Here is a 15,721-nt window from a genome sequence, read left to right as displayed (position 1 = left end):
AATCTGGAACTCTATTGAGTTGGAATAGCTACTGAGGGGGATAAAGGTACACAGCACACAGTGACTCCTACCCACTGTTCATCTGGCACTGTGGGTACGTGTGCCCATACTCTTCTTATACATTGAGATTAATCACTTAATGCACCTTTCAGATGCAAGAAATCAAGCCATCACAGTTACACCACAACAGTTGAAAAGGGAATAATCGGGCCGAGCAGTCGGGGCTCACACCTTCAACCCCAGCACTCAGGAGGCAGAGGCAGATGGATCTCTGAGTTTGGGACCAGTCCGGTCTACAGAGTGAGTTCTAGGACATCCAAGATTACATAGAGAAACTGTCTCAAAAAAGGAAAGGAAGGAAGGAGGGAAAGAAGGTAAAAAAAAAAAAAAAAGTCCACTTACAAATCAAACTAGAACTAGAACATATTTCTTAGCTGGCCTCACACAAACCAACACACAATTACTTCTTCTATTATTGCTTTGCTTGGAAAAAGAACAAACAGAAGCAAGAAAGAAAGACCATTTCATGCTGCCCCAGAAGGTAGACTTACATTTTCTGGTTCAACACCAATATCTTCACAGAATTTCTCCATGCCTTCAGGACCCACCACGTCATCCGTGCCTGCAGTGAAATGCGGTGTCACATGAATTAAATTTGCCACACTCTCAAAGACAGCGGAGAAGAATGAAAGGCTTGACTAACTCCTTTGGGAAGAAATCAAGTACAAATTGGAAAATACTCAATTAAACCTTCAAGGATTAAATCTTTAAGGATTCTACTTTGGACTCTCATTGGAATCATCACTGCGTCCTTCAACCTTTGGAGAAGGCAGTCAGCGCCATCTAAGGAGAAAGCTATTTCAACAACTGCTTTTTAATGTATCTAAAAACCCAGTATTCTTATCTGGTAATGACACCTATAATATATACATGTAATGATTTTTAGGATCATCAAAGAGTCACATACTAGTCTCTATAAAATAGGAAAAATAACATGTTTTTAACATAGCCCCCCCAAAAAAAATCAAATACAGTCCTACATCTCTAAATTCAACCAATTCAAAAGTATTTGAAAATAATTATGTCTGTATTAAATTCATACTGATTTTTTTCCTTGTCATTTCCTAAACAGGACATAATACCTAGATATGGTATATACATTATATTGTATATTTAGTATTATAAATAATATCTAGAAATGACTTAAAGTAGGCAGGCCATTTTCATATGTCATGATCCATGAACAAGCTCGTCTGACATAGAGACATGAGTAATCAAGATTTTTGGTCTCTCCAGTCATGGAACCAATGTCCAGAATGCATCACGGGATATATGTCATTTTGTTCTCTCTTTTTATAATCTCAGTGTGTGTGTGTGTGTGTGTGTGTGTGTGTGTGTGTGTGTGTGTGTCTTTGGAGGCTCAAAGAAGGCATAGGATGCACTTGAGCTGGAGTTACAGGTGGTTATGGGCAGCATGAACAGGTGCTCAGCCCCTGGAAGCTCAGCTCATCTTTCCAGCCAGTTAATCCGTGCTATATGCCAGCTCCCAACCCTCTAGTTCCAGCTCTGTTTCTTCCTGGAGACTGCCTTTGCCTCCACTTCAGCTCACATTTGTTCTTTGTCTACTGAAATTTGCTCTTTCCCCTGAAATTCTTGCCAAAGTCATCAACAACTCCCTAACTGTCCAATCTAATGGACATGTTCCATCTTCATTTTATTTGATCTCTGGAGTTTTTGAAGCAGTTCTTTATTGAAGAAACTCCTCTCCCATGGTTCCGGAAATGTCTTCTCCTCTGGTCTTTCTCCTTTTTCTCTTCTTTTAGCTTCTCTGGAGGCTCTTTTGCTCATTAAAATGGAGTGTAACAGTCAACCTCAATGTCTAGTCTTCAGACTCTCATCCAGAGTTCCCAACCACTGAAAGTTTTAACGACTCCCCAGCTCCTGTCCTGACTATCTATAGCAGTGGTTTTCATCTGTCCTAATGTTGTGATCCTTTATTACAGTTCCTCATGCTGTGATGATCCCCATTCATAAAATTATCTCTGTTGCTACTTCGTAACTATAATGTTGTTATGAATCATAATATGAACACCTGCTACACAGGATATCTGATATGCAATCTCTGTTAAAGGGTCATTTGATCCCCAACGGGGTGGAGACACACAGGCTGAGAACCACCAAGCTACAGCACCATCCTGACTCCAGTCCCAAGAGGGGTAACTAGATTAACTGGGCCTCCTCCCCAAGCTCACTGCTACTGCATTTTACTTTCCAGCAGCGCCTCACAGAGACACTTGACTTCTCTGTGCCAAACCTACACACCTAGAAATAAGCCCAGAGTCACTCTCCATTCTCGCTCCCCAGCCGCCTGACACCAAATGCCAGTGGTGCCCCACCCCCTCCACCCCACCCAGCCCTGGCTCAGGCTCCATTCTCTGAGACCCCTGACCGACCCTGCACACAGCCACTACAAGGTCCTCCCCAAGTACAAATCCTACGCTGGTTTCAATCCTCCAGCAGCTCCTCATTACGTAAAGTCTAAGCCCACGTCTGGCGCATCAGCTAAGGCTTCTATGGTTTAACAGCGCTTATTTTTCGGCTTTGTATCTTCCAACTGCAAAGAACATTTCTCAGAAACACAACAAACCCTAACTACTCCTGAATGAATACATATAAGGAGCTGGGATACAACTTAATGACAGAATCCTTGCCTAGCATGAGCAAGGCCCTGGGGTTCAATCACTTGCAGTTCACACACACACACACACACACACACACACACACAGTCCCGGACATGAAGGAAACATGATGGTCCAAGCCAGTCACCCCAGCACTCAGAAAGTCAGGAAGATCAGGAGTTCAAAGTCAGCTATACTGACAAGGTGAGGGGCCAGCACAGGTTCTGGGAGACGGTTTCTCAAAAACCAAAATGGATGGAAGGATGGATGGGTGAACAGATGGATGGAATGAAGCGCCAGAAAAGCCTCCTGACCTCTGTGTGGTTCCTCTATGCAGTACATATGCCATTCTTCGTGCCTCGGCCTGTCCTTTCCTTCCTTACCCTTCCCGCTTTCTTCCCTGAAGAATTCATTCAACTAGTGAGAACGAAACCAAATAATCTCTGCCAACTCCTACCTGCATGTCCATGGTGACTCCATGCTGGGGATGGTTTTTCCCATTCAGCACACTGCATTCAAGAGTGTCAGTCATACTCCCTTCCCTGAAAGTTCAAGAGCCAGTCCTATTTGTTCTCCTTCAGCCTCAGCGTTAACCTGGCAATGCTTAGTTAGCACTTACTCAGTGGGTGAACTAGGGGAGTTCCTTTCAGAACCTTCTTGGCCACCCGAATCTAGTAAGCCACTGGGGCCAGCAGAATGTATCATCTTCCTATGTCTCCATTTCATCAGTAACATTCATCAGACAAGTCACAGAGTAGGCACTGTGGCAGTCCTTGGCTGGGATACAAAAGGGGCAGGGGTACCTCAGACCCTGTCAAGGGAGCAGTTTAAATGCAAGGCCATGAGTTTCGATACTGAGCCACAGGAAAAGCACTGTTTTCCAAAGACAAATGCAAGCCTTGCAGGAGCACCTCCTGCAAGGGCCTGCATCACTTCCTGCCCAAGCTCAGTCCCTTCCTCACAATCTCTACAAGGAGAAGCATTTTCTCTGTGCTGCTGTCTTCCCTTTACTCACAAAGGTTCTTCTTTTTTTTTTTTTTTTTTCTCAGAGCAGCTACAGAACTTGGGCTGCGGGTTCCGCAGAACAGCAACAGAACTACAGCCTCTGGAGAGGACTAGGGATCCGTGTGAACCAGGCTACCCAAAGCCCTACCAGGCCCAGCTTCACTTCAGGTTAAAAGGCAGGGAGCGTGCATCTGACCTCAGCCCAAACCAGCACACCTGCTAAGGACAGCCTCATGGAGCCTCCCAGCCTTTACGCACAGACGCGTCCTAGAGCGAACACCAAAGTCTACCCTGGCGCTTCTCACAGACTGTGACCAACCTGCTCTTCCAGTTTGTGTGCCCGAGATAATCAAAGTGAATGTGGTGCCAAGCGGGGCTTTCGGTCATTCCCAATCTGACGCCATTTTTCCTACTGATAAGGCACAAGAAGAAAAGGCTAAAGAGGAGGAAAGCGTGCTAAGGGACTATGAACACGGATAAAGTCACCCGCACCAACTCTGCAGGGATCAGTCTCTGCAGTTCCCCAGCAGGGACCCCAAGGAATCTAAATAATGTGGCTATATTTTGACTTCCAAGATGTCACCTTCTGAGATCAAAGAAAAGCGAGAGGGCAATTCCATCCTGACCTCTTTTTTAAAGAAAAAGACTCATCTACTTTTAAAGTACACACACACACACATACACACATGTGCACAAACAAAATAGTGGTGTTCTTATGCCAGGTTTTGTTTAAAATTTCCACTTTAGTAGGGTGCAGTGTCACACACCTGAAATCCCAGCACTTAGGGAAGCAGAGGCAGGTGGATCTCTGTGAGTTTGAGGACAGCATGGTCTACAAAGTAAGTCCAGGACAGTCAAGGCTACAGAGAAATCTTGTCTTGAAAAAAAAAAGAAAGAATAATAAAATTCCACTTTATAACATATTTTCGTAGAAATAAATGTGACTCAGTACAGGCATTCAAAGTTTCCCCATAACATAGTTAGAGTGTGGAGTACCTTCATCCACTCAGCCTGTTTCTGAGCCCATGGAAACTGTCAACTACTTTTACATCCAGTTAAGCATGTCTTCAAAGATTTACGTTCTAACCAAGCATGAAAACCGATACACTCCAGGACCCCAAAGGCTTTCTACCAGTGTCCGTGCCCGGCACACGAAATCCAGCTGGGAATTCACTAAGTACAGAGGTACTTCACAAAGACACTGAGTGAAAACTGAAGAGGTCGGGGCTGTGTCCTTCCAACAGCACACACATACACACGCACATGCACACACAAGGAAGATGCTCTTCTCCCAGTGCACGCCTGGTCCCCTGGGTCAGTCTCTGTGGGGAAAGGGCGAGACTCTCATTAGAGTGAAGGGTGGAGTGAGAGCGAGAGGAAAGGGAAAATGGAACATTTATACTTAAGTTTGCACTTAAGTATAGAGAAGGCAGTAAGCTAATGTAATCCAGGAGCCCCAATCCAGATTCTGCTGATCAGCAAATATTGTAAGAAGCAGAAAGAGCAGTGACTGTCGGACAGCAACGCGGAGACAGCCTTCCAGCAGAGGGCCAGTTGAGCCGAGGCGGGAGGGGATGTCGAGAATGGCATACGTGAGCTGCTCTATTTACTTCTAAGTAAGACGACCAGAGACATGTGGGAGTCGGTCTAGAACCAAGACTGATGACAGAAAGGTGGGTGTGAAGCTGGTCTAACAGCCATGGTGAAAAGGCCTAAAATTTGGCAAGGAAGATGGAAGGTCAAAACACGTATGGCTAGATGACGTTCCTCCTCTCCCTTCTCAGCACCGGAGGGCGCGGGCCATGTGCCGTGACTGTGCTGCCCAGCCAGTCACAGTAAGCTGCAGAAGTGTGGGTGGACTTCAAGACATTTTAAGGGGCAAAGCAAACATTTTCTGCCAGGTGATCTCTGAAAACAGAGGGGCTGGATGTAAGGAAGCCCCAGTGCACCACAGTGAAGTTCAGAACAGCAAAGCTTCTTTTAACTTCGATGTTTAAACCAAGCAATTACCCATCATCAGTAGTCTAACTAGGTGTCTTAGCAATCCGGAGGGCTGCTCCCAAGCGCATTTCATCTTTTCAGTTCCTGTCTAGAGTTCTGAATTCCTGGGCTTAGCTGCTGGCTATAAATAGGGTAGTTGGTGATTGGCTCCAACTCTATCCCTTTCTTCCTCTCTGCCTCTCCTGCCACCGCCCCACCCCCACCCCCACCCCCACCCCAACGCATACACACAGATACAGACACACACAATGTGAAAAGTACATGCTTTAAAGTTCTGTACTCTCTCCTAAGATGCTCCATATTTCCCCGAGGATCGGTTTTACATGACACAGGCCGTTTCCTACCTGCGTATTCATAAAACCACTCCAGGCAGCGCTTACTAGAGAAGGCCTCTTCTTCAGTCTTTATCCTACTCGACTCGTACTTCCTGTACATGCTACAAATTGAAAAAGCAGTTTGGTGTTATTTAAAGACACTGGGTTCAAGTAGCAGGTAATTTTCACTTTGGCCAAAATCAGACACCTATTCAATCAGTGTTTAACTATATTTTAAACATTTTACTTCCTGCATTTTCAAGCATTAGCAGTTTCATAACTAGTGATAAAATATACTCATACTTTAATAAAGAATTAAACCAGTCCTTTTTCCCTGGAACAGGACAGGAATCTTCCACAGAGAGCCTCTGAAAGACTCTACAGATTGAGGTATTGAAGCAGAGGCTGAGACTCATAGCCAAACTTTGGGCATTTTATGAAAGATGGGGGAGATAGATCTGGAGGGGACAGGGGCTCCACAAGGAGACCAACAGAATTAAGAAATCTGTGCCCAGGGGTCTTTTCTGAGACTGATACTCCAACCAAGGACCAGGCATGGAGATAACCTAGAACCCCTGCACAGATGTAGCCCATGGTAGCTCAGTGTCCAAGTGGGGTCCCTAGTAAGGTGAGCAGGGACTTTCTCTGGCGTGAACTCAGTGACAGACTCTCTGATCATCTTCCTCTGGGGGTGCAGCCTTGCCAGGCCACAGAGGAAGACAATGCAACTAGTCCTGATGAGACCTGATAGGCTAGGGTCAGGATAGGAGGACCTCCCCTATCTGTGGACTAGGGGATAGGCATAGGGGGAGAAAAGGAAGGGAGGGTGGAATTGGGAGGAGATGAAGAAAGGGGCCACAGCGGGGATACAATTGAATAAATTATAATAAATGATAATAAAAAATAAAAATAATAAAATGCAAAAGAGAATTAAACAGTAAGCACTTAATACAACTATCTTATCTACAATCAATGAGACTTAAATAGAATAGTTATTTGATAACTTTGCCTCACTATCTAGAATGCACTACAAGAAATAAGCATTAATAATGCTCCTTTAAAAACATTAATTATTCCTATCTCTCCATCAAATTCTTCCGATTTCTGTGTCCTGAAAGTCAGGTTAAGCACAGGCATAGGCTAAAGAGGAATTTGCCAGTAGTAAGTGATGCCAGAAAATATTACACAAATAAAGAGAAACAGCAACTCATGTCCAATCTTCCAGAACAAAACTAAACCAGGTGCAAGGCTGAAAAAAGTCTCTTGGGTGGATCATGGCTTAACGTAAGCCTGAAGCCTCAGGAGAGAGAACAGGTCCCTGGCATCCCTGCTCCACTGTAGGCCTGCTAGTTAGCCAGGGCAAGAGGCATGGATTATAAGCACAGAAGCCTTCTGAAACACAGGAGTCCCTCACCTTGTGACAGGCCTGAGGAGAGCTTCCCCCACAGAGCAGACAGGAGCAGGAGCGCCAAAATGAGGGTTAGATACAAAAGTGTATATATAGTTTAACCTACTACATATACCCAGACATTAATATTTATAGATATAATTTTATTTATATAACAATATAAAGATAATAGATAAGTCGCTCATGAATTTATTCATGAACATTTATTTGTGACCCAGACAATGACTGATTAGCTGTACAGACCTCTGACAGAAATTCTGGCATCTATTATCTCGAGAACATCACACTGGAGGGAATTAAGTTATTGAAGCTACAGACCCCGAGGCGGAGGTGGCACACACCTTTAATCCCAGCATTCAGGCAACGGCAGATGAATCTAACCTGGAAACTACAAACCCCAACTTCCCTTGCTCCTACATTAAGTTGGTTTCCTGGCTAGAGATGCAGTGGACACAGGTTGAGGGTTCAAAGAGAAAGGGATCAAGCATTCTCTCTTAGCTCCGAGCCTGTCACTGTCAATGAACTTGTAGTTCAACGAGACGACAGCCTAAGATAAGAATTCCCCAAAAATAAAACTTGCCCAAAACTATACAATGGAAAAATAATGATGAACCTCAAAAGCATTCCACTGACTGTAAGACATGGAACACATGAGACCACTTAGACGAGATGCTGTAAAGGCCAGGCCATGCTGACATAAAGATGCGCACTTGCCTGGGGCTGGGAGGCACTGACTGGGACAGTGAAAATGTTCCAACAGTGGGTTGTAAGGACAGCTTGTACACCTCCCTTAACTTAAAAAACAAACCGAATTACACTTAAAATTTATCAACTTCATGGTACGTAAATAAGGCCATTAAAAGGCCAAGAATCAAACTCAAAATGTCACCTGAATTGCCAGTTTTTAAGCTGACTTTTTTGTAGTACATTAATATCGTACCGAATTATAGTGGAAAAATAAAGCCCGTAAGTCTACATGGGTGTGAGAATTTATCGGCTCCCTGAAAGCAAGGCACTTAGCTTTGTAAAACGGAAAGCCACTGGCCGGAAGATAGCGAGTGACTAACCTAGGAGCCACTCCCTTCTCCTGAGTAACGTTTTCTGCTGAGATATTAACTGTGGCATTATTTTCATTTTTGCTGTCCATCTGTGCTCCTCCAACCGAGTTGTAAAAATGAAGCGCAACATCAGGAAAGGAACAAAATCAGCTAATTCCTTCCATCTAAAAGATGGAGACTACAGCCCGCTGATGAAATGACTCAGAGTAGAAATGGGGAAAGACAGGAAAAAAAAAAAAAAGACAAGGCATGAAACCTGTCATGTGATGAAAGGGAAAGTTACTGATTAAGATGAAGGCAAAACAATAAAGATTCCTGAGAAAAACACTGGCAGCATGCCATCGCTGGCATCAGCGTAGTTAGCAGTGACCTGTCTGGGTGTGATTTAAGTACCTTGTTTTCCAGTTCTCATTACTATTCTCAGCCCTGTGAGAAGAAATTTCTCCTGCCTAATACTCTGGGTGGGAAGGACACTTGAAAAGCTGCCTCGCTCTAGCCCTGTGGCTGCAGCCGGTGAGGCCCTCTCCAAAAGACGGACACCCACTCCTGACAGGCTTTGCCAGCTTTTGCCAGCCATGCTTCAATGGAAAGAAGCTGACGTCACCCAGTTTCACAGGATCAACTGATTAGATGAAACTAATTTCCAACAACTCAACATTGCCTATTTTCTTCTTAAGTTCTACAAACCAAGACATAAAATAAGCATCCTTAAATGGCTGTACTTTGAGGTGCCGTCCACAGAAAGAAATCCTGGAGGACTCCGGCCAGCATTTGCCTGCCACAATGCCCCTTCACTGCATGAGGCGTGCTCTGGGTCAGTGGCCTTCGCCCTACCTGTCGTGCCTGCTTTTCTTGGCGGATAAATCATCCCCGGAGGCAGGTCTCCTCTTCTTCCTTGGTGGCATCACTTTACTAAAGCAGTCCGAAGAACTGCAAGACCGCAGGCTTCCTACGGAACAAATTTGGACCACATAAAATTAAGGCATGGCACACATTACTTCCAAACACTGTCACCACAAAATAAACCAACCCCGTGGCCTGCCTACCCAGTGCAGTGGTTAGATGCTATCAGTCAGTACTATTACACAGAGAAAATGAGTTTTAGTTCCTCCTTGAGGAACTAAAGTTATAGTCAAGAAACAAACCCTGCCATTATGAGTGAATACTCCCCACCACCCCCAAATCACAGCAGAAACAGAAGCGAGCTTTACTGCAGAGACCACACTCACGGAAATCACCGAGAAGTCCTGCTTTTTCCATGTCAGCTCCTTCAAGACCAAGTGTTGTGCCCTCCTAGACACACACTTCATGAGGCAAAGTAGGGTAAGCAGTAAAAGCCTGCCTAGAATACACCCAAGCATGCCACTCCTAATGGCTTCAAGGGGTATTGGGGCTGAGAATGGGGGTGGAGGAGGGCGTTGGAAAGGTGGGCAGAAATCCAACTTCAAAACAGAAGCCTCACAATCACTGCGCCTCGTTTCCGCCACTTGAAAATGACTGCCGCCTTCAGACAGAGCTTGTGTGAGGAAGTGTAACTGTAACTTAGAGGAGGATATGAGAATCTGGCGATACCCAGTAACACCAGACATTTACATGGTGTTGCAAGTCCTGGTTTTAACCCTGGCGTAAACTCCCTCAAGTCAAGCTCCTGGTGAAAAGGCCTGTGAAGAAAGGGGCGCTACTGTGAAGAAAAGGAAGAAGCCAGGGAAGTGGCAAAGCCAGGATTCAAATCTGGGCTGTCTTACTGCAGACTAGCTTAAACCATAATCAGAAGATATTAAATACCCCCTTTTGGGCATGAGTGCCACCAGGCGTGCCATTTAGTTCTCACAAGAACCCTACACAACAGGCAATGGTAGCTCTGTACCTATAGCTGGGGAAAACCACAGCTCAGGCATCTCCAACTTTCCCAGGCTGCCAAAATGACTACATGCCATTCCTCCACTGCTCCTTCCTCAGCTTCTGCTTCAAAGGTTGTGGCTAGCCATGCTGGAAGCATACTAGGCTATGGCAGTCTGCAGTCAATGGACACTCGGCTCTTCAGCTAACACTGTCGTGTGAGCAACTGCCAACCTATTTTAGGCCTCTTATTCATTCGTGATTTGAAGAATGGGAAAGGCGTTCTCTCACAATTTTCATGAGGACAAAGATCCATTCAGCACATATTTGATGACACACAATGTGTGTAGGTGTGTGCAGCCCAAGGGTAGGGCAACTTGGGAGGTTAGTGGCAAAGCCAGCTCTCAGCCACCTCAGCTGCGAGCTCTGTAACCCTAGCACTAGGAAGTCCAGCTAGCTATTCAAGGGGCTGAGAATGGAAGGTTTAACAACCTGGCAGAACACAGTGGAAAGGAAGTTCACAACTTCTATGATGACCCAGAAACCAGAGAAGAGTCTGGGGCAGGGGGAGTGGCTCCATGGCCAAACAGAGGCCACTGTGTGAGAAGCAATGGCTCAAGCTGCATTCCGTAGTAACGAACTAGAATGATGGATGGGGTCAGATCGCTGCCAGCTGGGAGGCCTGACAGCGGCCAAAGCCACAACTTACTGTGAGCAAGGACGAGCTGGAACCAAGTCACAGGTCACTTTTACCATTCTGCTACATTTCAGGGCCTCCCAAACAGACTCATGCCCACCCCACATACTAGACGGTCCCTGGGCAGCAGAGCCCGCTTGCTCCCTCGGCCCAGGCAGGGCATCCAGCAGCCTTGGGCAGATCACACCCAGCTACCTGACCTGGAGCCTAACTACATTTGTCCAAGACTGAAGGGTTCCCTCAGAGATACAAAGCTCTCTCTACCTCTCACGACAGCAGCTGAGAACAGGAAAGGAGCCAGAGAGGGTGCTGCCTCCCACCCCACACCCCACTCACCTTCCCCACAGAAGAGTGCCCAGTTCTCAAGCCATGCCACAGCCTGGGCAAGGTTCAAAGGCTGCACTATCAGCTTCCTCACACTTCCAGCCCTGAAGATGATGCTCTCCTTGCTTACCGATGCCTTGGCTAAGGCAGCACAATGAAAATGTTGGTGCTGCCTAACCGGAATGCTGAAACGGCGTCCAGGAACGGATGGGAGTGTGCCCGCTGCTGCAGGCGGGCTCCCGCTGCCCTGGATACGAACACTCGAGAAGGAAAGACAGCTCCTTCTGAGAGCCTCTGGTCTAGCAGCAGCCTTTCCCTCCCACAGTGTTTTCAGAACACGGGAAAATGCACTTCTCTCTCAGGCCACGAGAAATGGGCACTTGGAAGTAATGTCTCCCCCAGTAAAACCTAACTTGCTGGCTCCTCAGCACCTGCTTCTTTAGAAAGAGCAGCGCAGTGTCTGCTTCTGCCGCTCCCACTCACCACAGCAGCACATCTCTGGTAAGCACACAAACATCTCACATCAACCAATTTTCTTACACGTCTTTCTTAACCCAGTGTCCTAGTCTGGGTTTTATTGCTGTGGGGAGACACCATGATCACGGCTACTCTTAGAAAGGAAAACGTTTAACTGAGGCTGGCTTACAGTTTCCAAATTTTCGACCATTTTCGTCATGGTGGGAAAGACAGTGGCACACAGGCAGCCATGGTGCTGAAGGAGCAGGAGACTGGGTGCTACACTGGGCATAGCTTGAGCATAGGACCTCAAAGCCCACCCCCTCACAGTGACACACTTCCTCCGAGGCTACACACCTCCAACAAGGCCACATCCTCTGATGGTGCCACCGCCCATAAACCAAGCATTCAAACACATGAGTCTATGGGGCCATTCCTATTCAAACCACCACACCAACGAATGCTTTCTTCTCAAGGTTTCTCAAACCAATTTTTTCTCATATCTGTGCGGCCCTTACTCATATTCTCAAGCGTGGTACCTTCAAAACTTTTATCTCCTAGCTAAGAGACCTGACCTTCTTTTAGAGCATCCTTCTCTAAGTATCGGCATAAGCGAGTAACTGTTACTGGCCGCTTTCCACAATCACGCTGTGTCTACTGTCTCTGATGACTGCTGCCATTCAGAGCACTCTGCCCCTGCCCCTGCATGGCTGTTTCACAGGACAGATGGGGAAAACACAGACCAACAGAGAATGTTCCTGGCTATGGGAAAAGCAATGTTTTGCATGTTTGCTGAAAAGAACAATTTACCAACGAGACTTGAGTCAGAGGCATGCACAGGTCCGGCCAAGCCTCTGCTCCCTGCTTCCTCTGCTCCTTCCCTTGCCTGGCAGGTCACAACCAAGAGAAACTGCTAGGGCTTGTTAATGTGCACACACAGCAGTGAGCGTTGGGCAGGAGTGGTCGGTGCCTATGACCTCAGCCTGCAATCACAGCACTCGGGAGGCTCAGGCAGAAGGATGGCAAGTTCAACACGGGCTACCTAAGGGAGTTCAAGGCCAATTTGAGTTGAAGATCAAAACATGGACTCAAGACAGCAACAAAAATACAGAAAGGGAAATGGTACATCTTTGTGGTTTCCTGCCGGGTTCCTTGTATATATACAGCAAATATAAGAATTTACAATAGCAAAAATAGTTATTGAGTTCCATAGACAATTAAGCATTAACTGAATAAATGTGTTCCTACAACATGCATAAATCAAGCTGCTTAACATCAGAACATTTCCAGATACTTGAAACACCTATGAGTAGATAATGCACCATCATTTCTGATTTATCTCCCCATCTGTCAGCAAAACTAATTGATATTTACTGGCAGGTAGAGTGCATGCTTCTTAAAGCAACTGAGAAGAGTCTTTTTATAATTAAAAAAAAATTACTTAAAACTAAATGAATGTTCTACAAATCTCTATTATTTATATCAGTAAATTTAGGCTTCAAAGCTTAAATACATACTTTACCACAATTTGTATTTTTTACAGAAAAAAAAAATCAGAAGTAGATAATACAAGCAAGGAAACAGGCTATATAACCCACCTGGCCTTTTAGGTGGAGGGGATGCAAGGCCATGGCTTTAACACACTCAGTCACAAAGCACTTCCTTTCCATACAGCAGACTCAAGAGCACACAAGCCAGGCAAATGCTCTCCTGCTGACCAGCATTCCAGCCCTTGAGCTTTCTGAGACAGGAGCTTGCTATAGGGCTTGCAGTCCTGACTAGGTCAGGCTGACCTTGAACTCTCAACGCCTTCTCCCTCAGCCTCCAGGGTGTCGGGAGTACGGAGTGCAAGCACGGGCACATATTAAATGGTATAACACTTAAACAATCATTAAAGAGACAATAAGAATAAAATACAGGCCCAGGAAGATGGCACATCCAACAAAGGCATTTGTCGTGAGATCATGGCAACCTGAGTTTGATTCCACAGAAGCCATATAAAGAAGGAAAGAACATATTCCAGCAAGTTCTCTAGCCTCCATGCATGCAGCTTGGCATGTGTACCTATACATGCATGCACATACCCCCCCCCACACACACACAAAGGTACATGCACAATTTAAAAACCCAATTGTTATAAAGGTGTTTTGTTTAGTTTAGTTTTAGAGACAGGGTTTCTCTGTGTAGCCTTGGCTGTCCTGGACTCACTTTGCAGACCAGGCTGACCTTGAACTCACAGAGCTCCACCTGCCTCTGTCTCTCAGAGTGCTGTGATTACAGTCAGTTGTATATAAAGGTTTATTGAAAATTCAGATTCTTTTTTTTTTTCAGTTCAGTATTTCAAGAGAAGAAATTCGTCTTTTCAATTAAGTCACTTATTGTACTACTTTCTTCCTACATTCAACAGTTTAAAATACTGTTGACATTTTTTTTACTCTATTTTAGTATTGTCTCAGAAATATTTTAGAAATTGTCTCAAGTTTGTTTGTTTTGTTTTTTGTTTTTCAAGACAGGGTTTCTCTGCATAACCTTGGCTGTCCTGGACTTGCTTTGTAGACCAGGCTGACCTCAAACTCAGAGATCCACCTGCCTCTGCCTTCCCATGTGCTGGTATTACAGGCCTGTAAAAAAATCAAGTTTTAAAGGCAAGTGGAAACTTGAGGTCACCTGCAGGTGAGCAAAGGCCTGTAATTTAACACCTTCTGTTTTCTGACAGTTGAGTCACTCTGCCCCGATGCCTGAGCAGGTTCTTTGTGTGATACCTTACATTACAAGCCTCGGCAAGAGCTTCCCATTAATAACCCCTAAGATTGGGCACCCAGCTTCTAGCCATCCTCAAGCAAGAGGGAAAGGCTGTTTCTCACTGGTCCCGAAGCAGACCCGCCGAGCTGCCTCTCTCGTGCTGGTGAGCCCGCTGTCTCTCCACACTGTCTCACTCTGCCCGCCACGTGTTCTCCTGAAGCCCACTTCAGTGCCCCCTCAGTGGCGGAGACCTCATACCTTAGCCGGTACACACGGCACCCTTCGCATGCCAGCACACAGGACTTCATTATACTGAACACATCCATCAGTGATTACCCATTCAAATAAAACCAATAATCTTCTTCTTTTGAAAAAGGGTTTCTCTGGGTAGCCTTGGCTGCCCTGGAACTCATTCTAGACCAGGCTGACCTGGAACTCAGAGATCTGCCTGCCTCAGCCTCTTGAGTGCTGGGATTAAAAATGTGTGCCACCATCACCCAGCTTAAAACTAGTAATTTTTAAATCAACAAAATTTTCCTACTATTTAAGACAAAAAAAAAAAAAAATCCCTTTTATCTCTAAGTGACACAGACTCTGGCATATATGATCATTTTCCTGACTTTTTTTTTTTCTTGCCTCTGTGTTTTTCTTTTGTTAATTCATTTCTCTCTTTTGGAGCTACTTCTCACACTCATCTCCCCATCTCCCCTTCAGAGGTCAGGAGCACGGGACACCGTGTAAGATACTCCACCTTCTGACACGGCCTTGGCTTCCCACAAGCAAAGCTTACGGATGGTGCTCAGATTCCCACTGGGCCAAGAGACACACTTGCTCACACCTCCAAGCCTCACTCGTGTTTCTACAGTGAACACTGTACAGTAGGAAACACGACAGATGCCACAGCCAGATGTGGAACTGGGAAGACAGACTCGTAAACAAGCCCTGGTCCAGGGAGATGGTTCTGTGGGGAACGTGTTTGTCCTACAAATATGAGGACCTGAATATGGGTCCCCAATACCCACATAAAAGGTAACCGTGGTGGTCTGTGCCTGTAACCTCGGCCCCAGGGGACAGACAAAGACAAGCAGATCTGGGTCCTTGCTGGCCAACCAAATCTAGCCAAAACCAGTTGAGTTTAAGGTTCAGAGATACACCATTTTAAAAAATAGGGTAGAGAAGCAAATGAAGACATGTTAATG

General features: G+C 45.6%; 1 protein-coding gene across 4 annotated transcripts in view; it reads right to left on the bottom strand.

The window, feature by feature from the left end:
* Positions 1–15,721, bottom strand: part of Dcun1d4 (defective in cullin neddylation 1 domain containing 4) — a 65,401-nt gene that overhangs the window by 24,508 nt on the left and 25,172 nt on the right. For all 4 annotated transcript variants that reach the window (XM_021645905.2, XM_060380755.1, XM_060380756.1 and 1 more), the window contains 3 exons: positions 9,299–9,413; positions 6,029–6,120; positions 552–622 (listed from right to left, as the gene is read on the bottom strand). In XM_021645905.2, coding sequence (XP_021501580.1) covers positions 552–622; positions 6,029–6,120; positions 9,299–9,413 — 278 coding nt within the window. The remainder of the gene's footprint in view (positions 1–551; positions 623–6,028; positions 6,121–9,298; positions 9,414–15,721) is intronic.

This window comes from Meriones unguiculatus, chromosome 3, assembly GCF_030254825.1.
Source record: "Meriones unguiculatus strain TT.TT164.6M chromosome 3, Bangor_MerUng_6.1, whole genome shotgun sequence".
In the NCBI taxonomy this organism is placed as follows: domain Eukaryota; kingdom Metazoa; phylum Chordata; class Mammalia; order Rodentia; family Muridae; genus Meriones; species Meriones unguiculatus.
The sequence above is the reverse complement of the archived record's forward strand: the minus strand, read 5'-3'. Positions and strand labels throughout refer to the sequence as shown.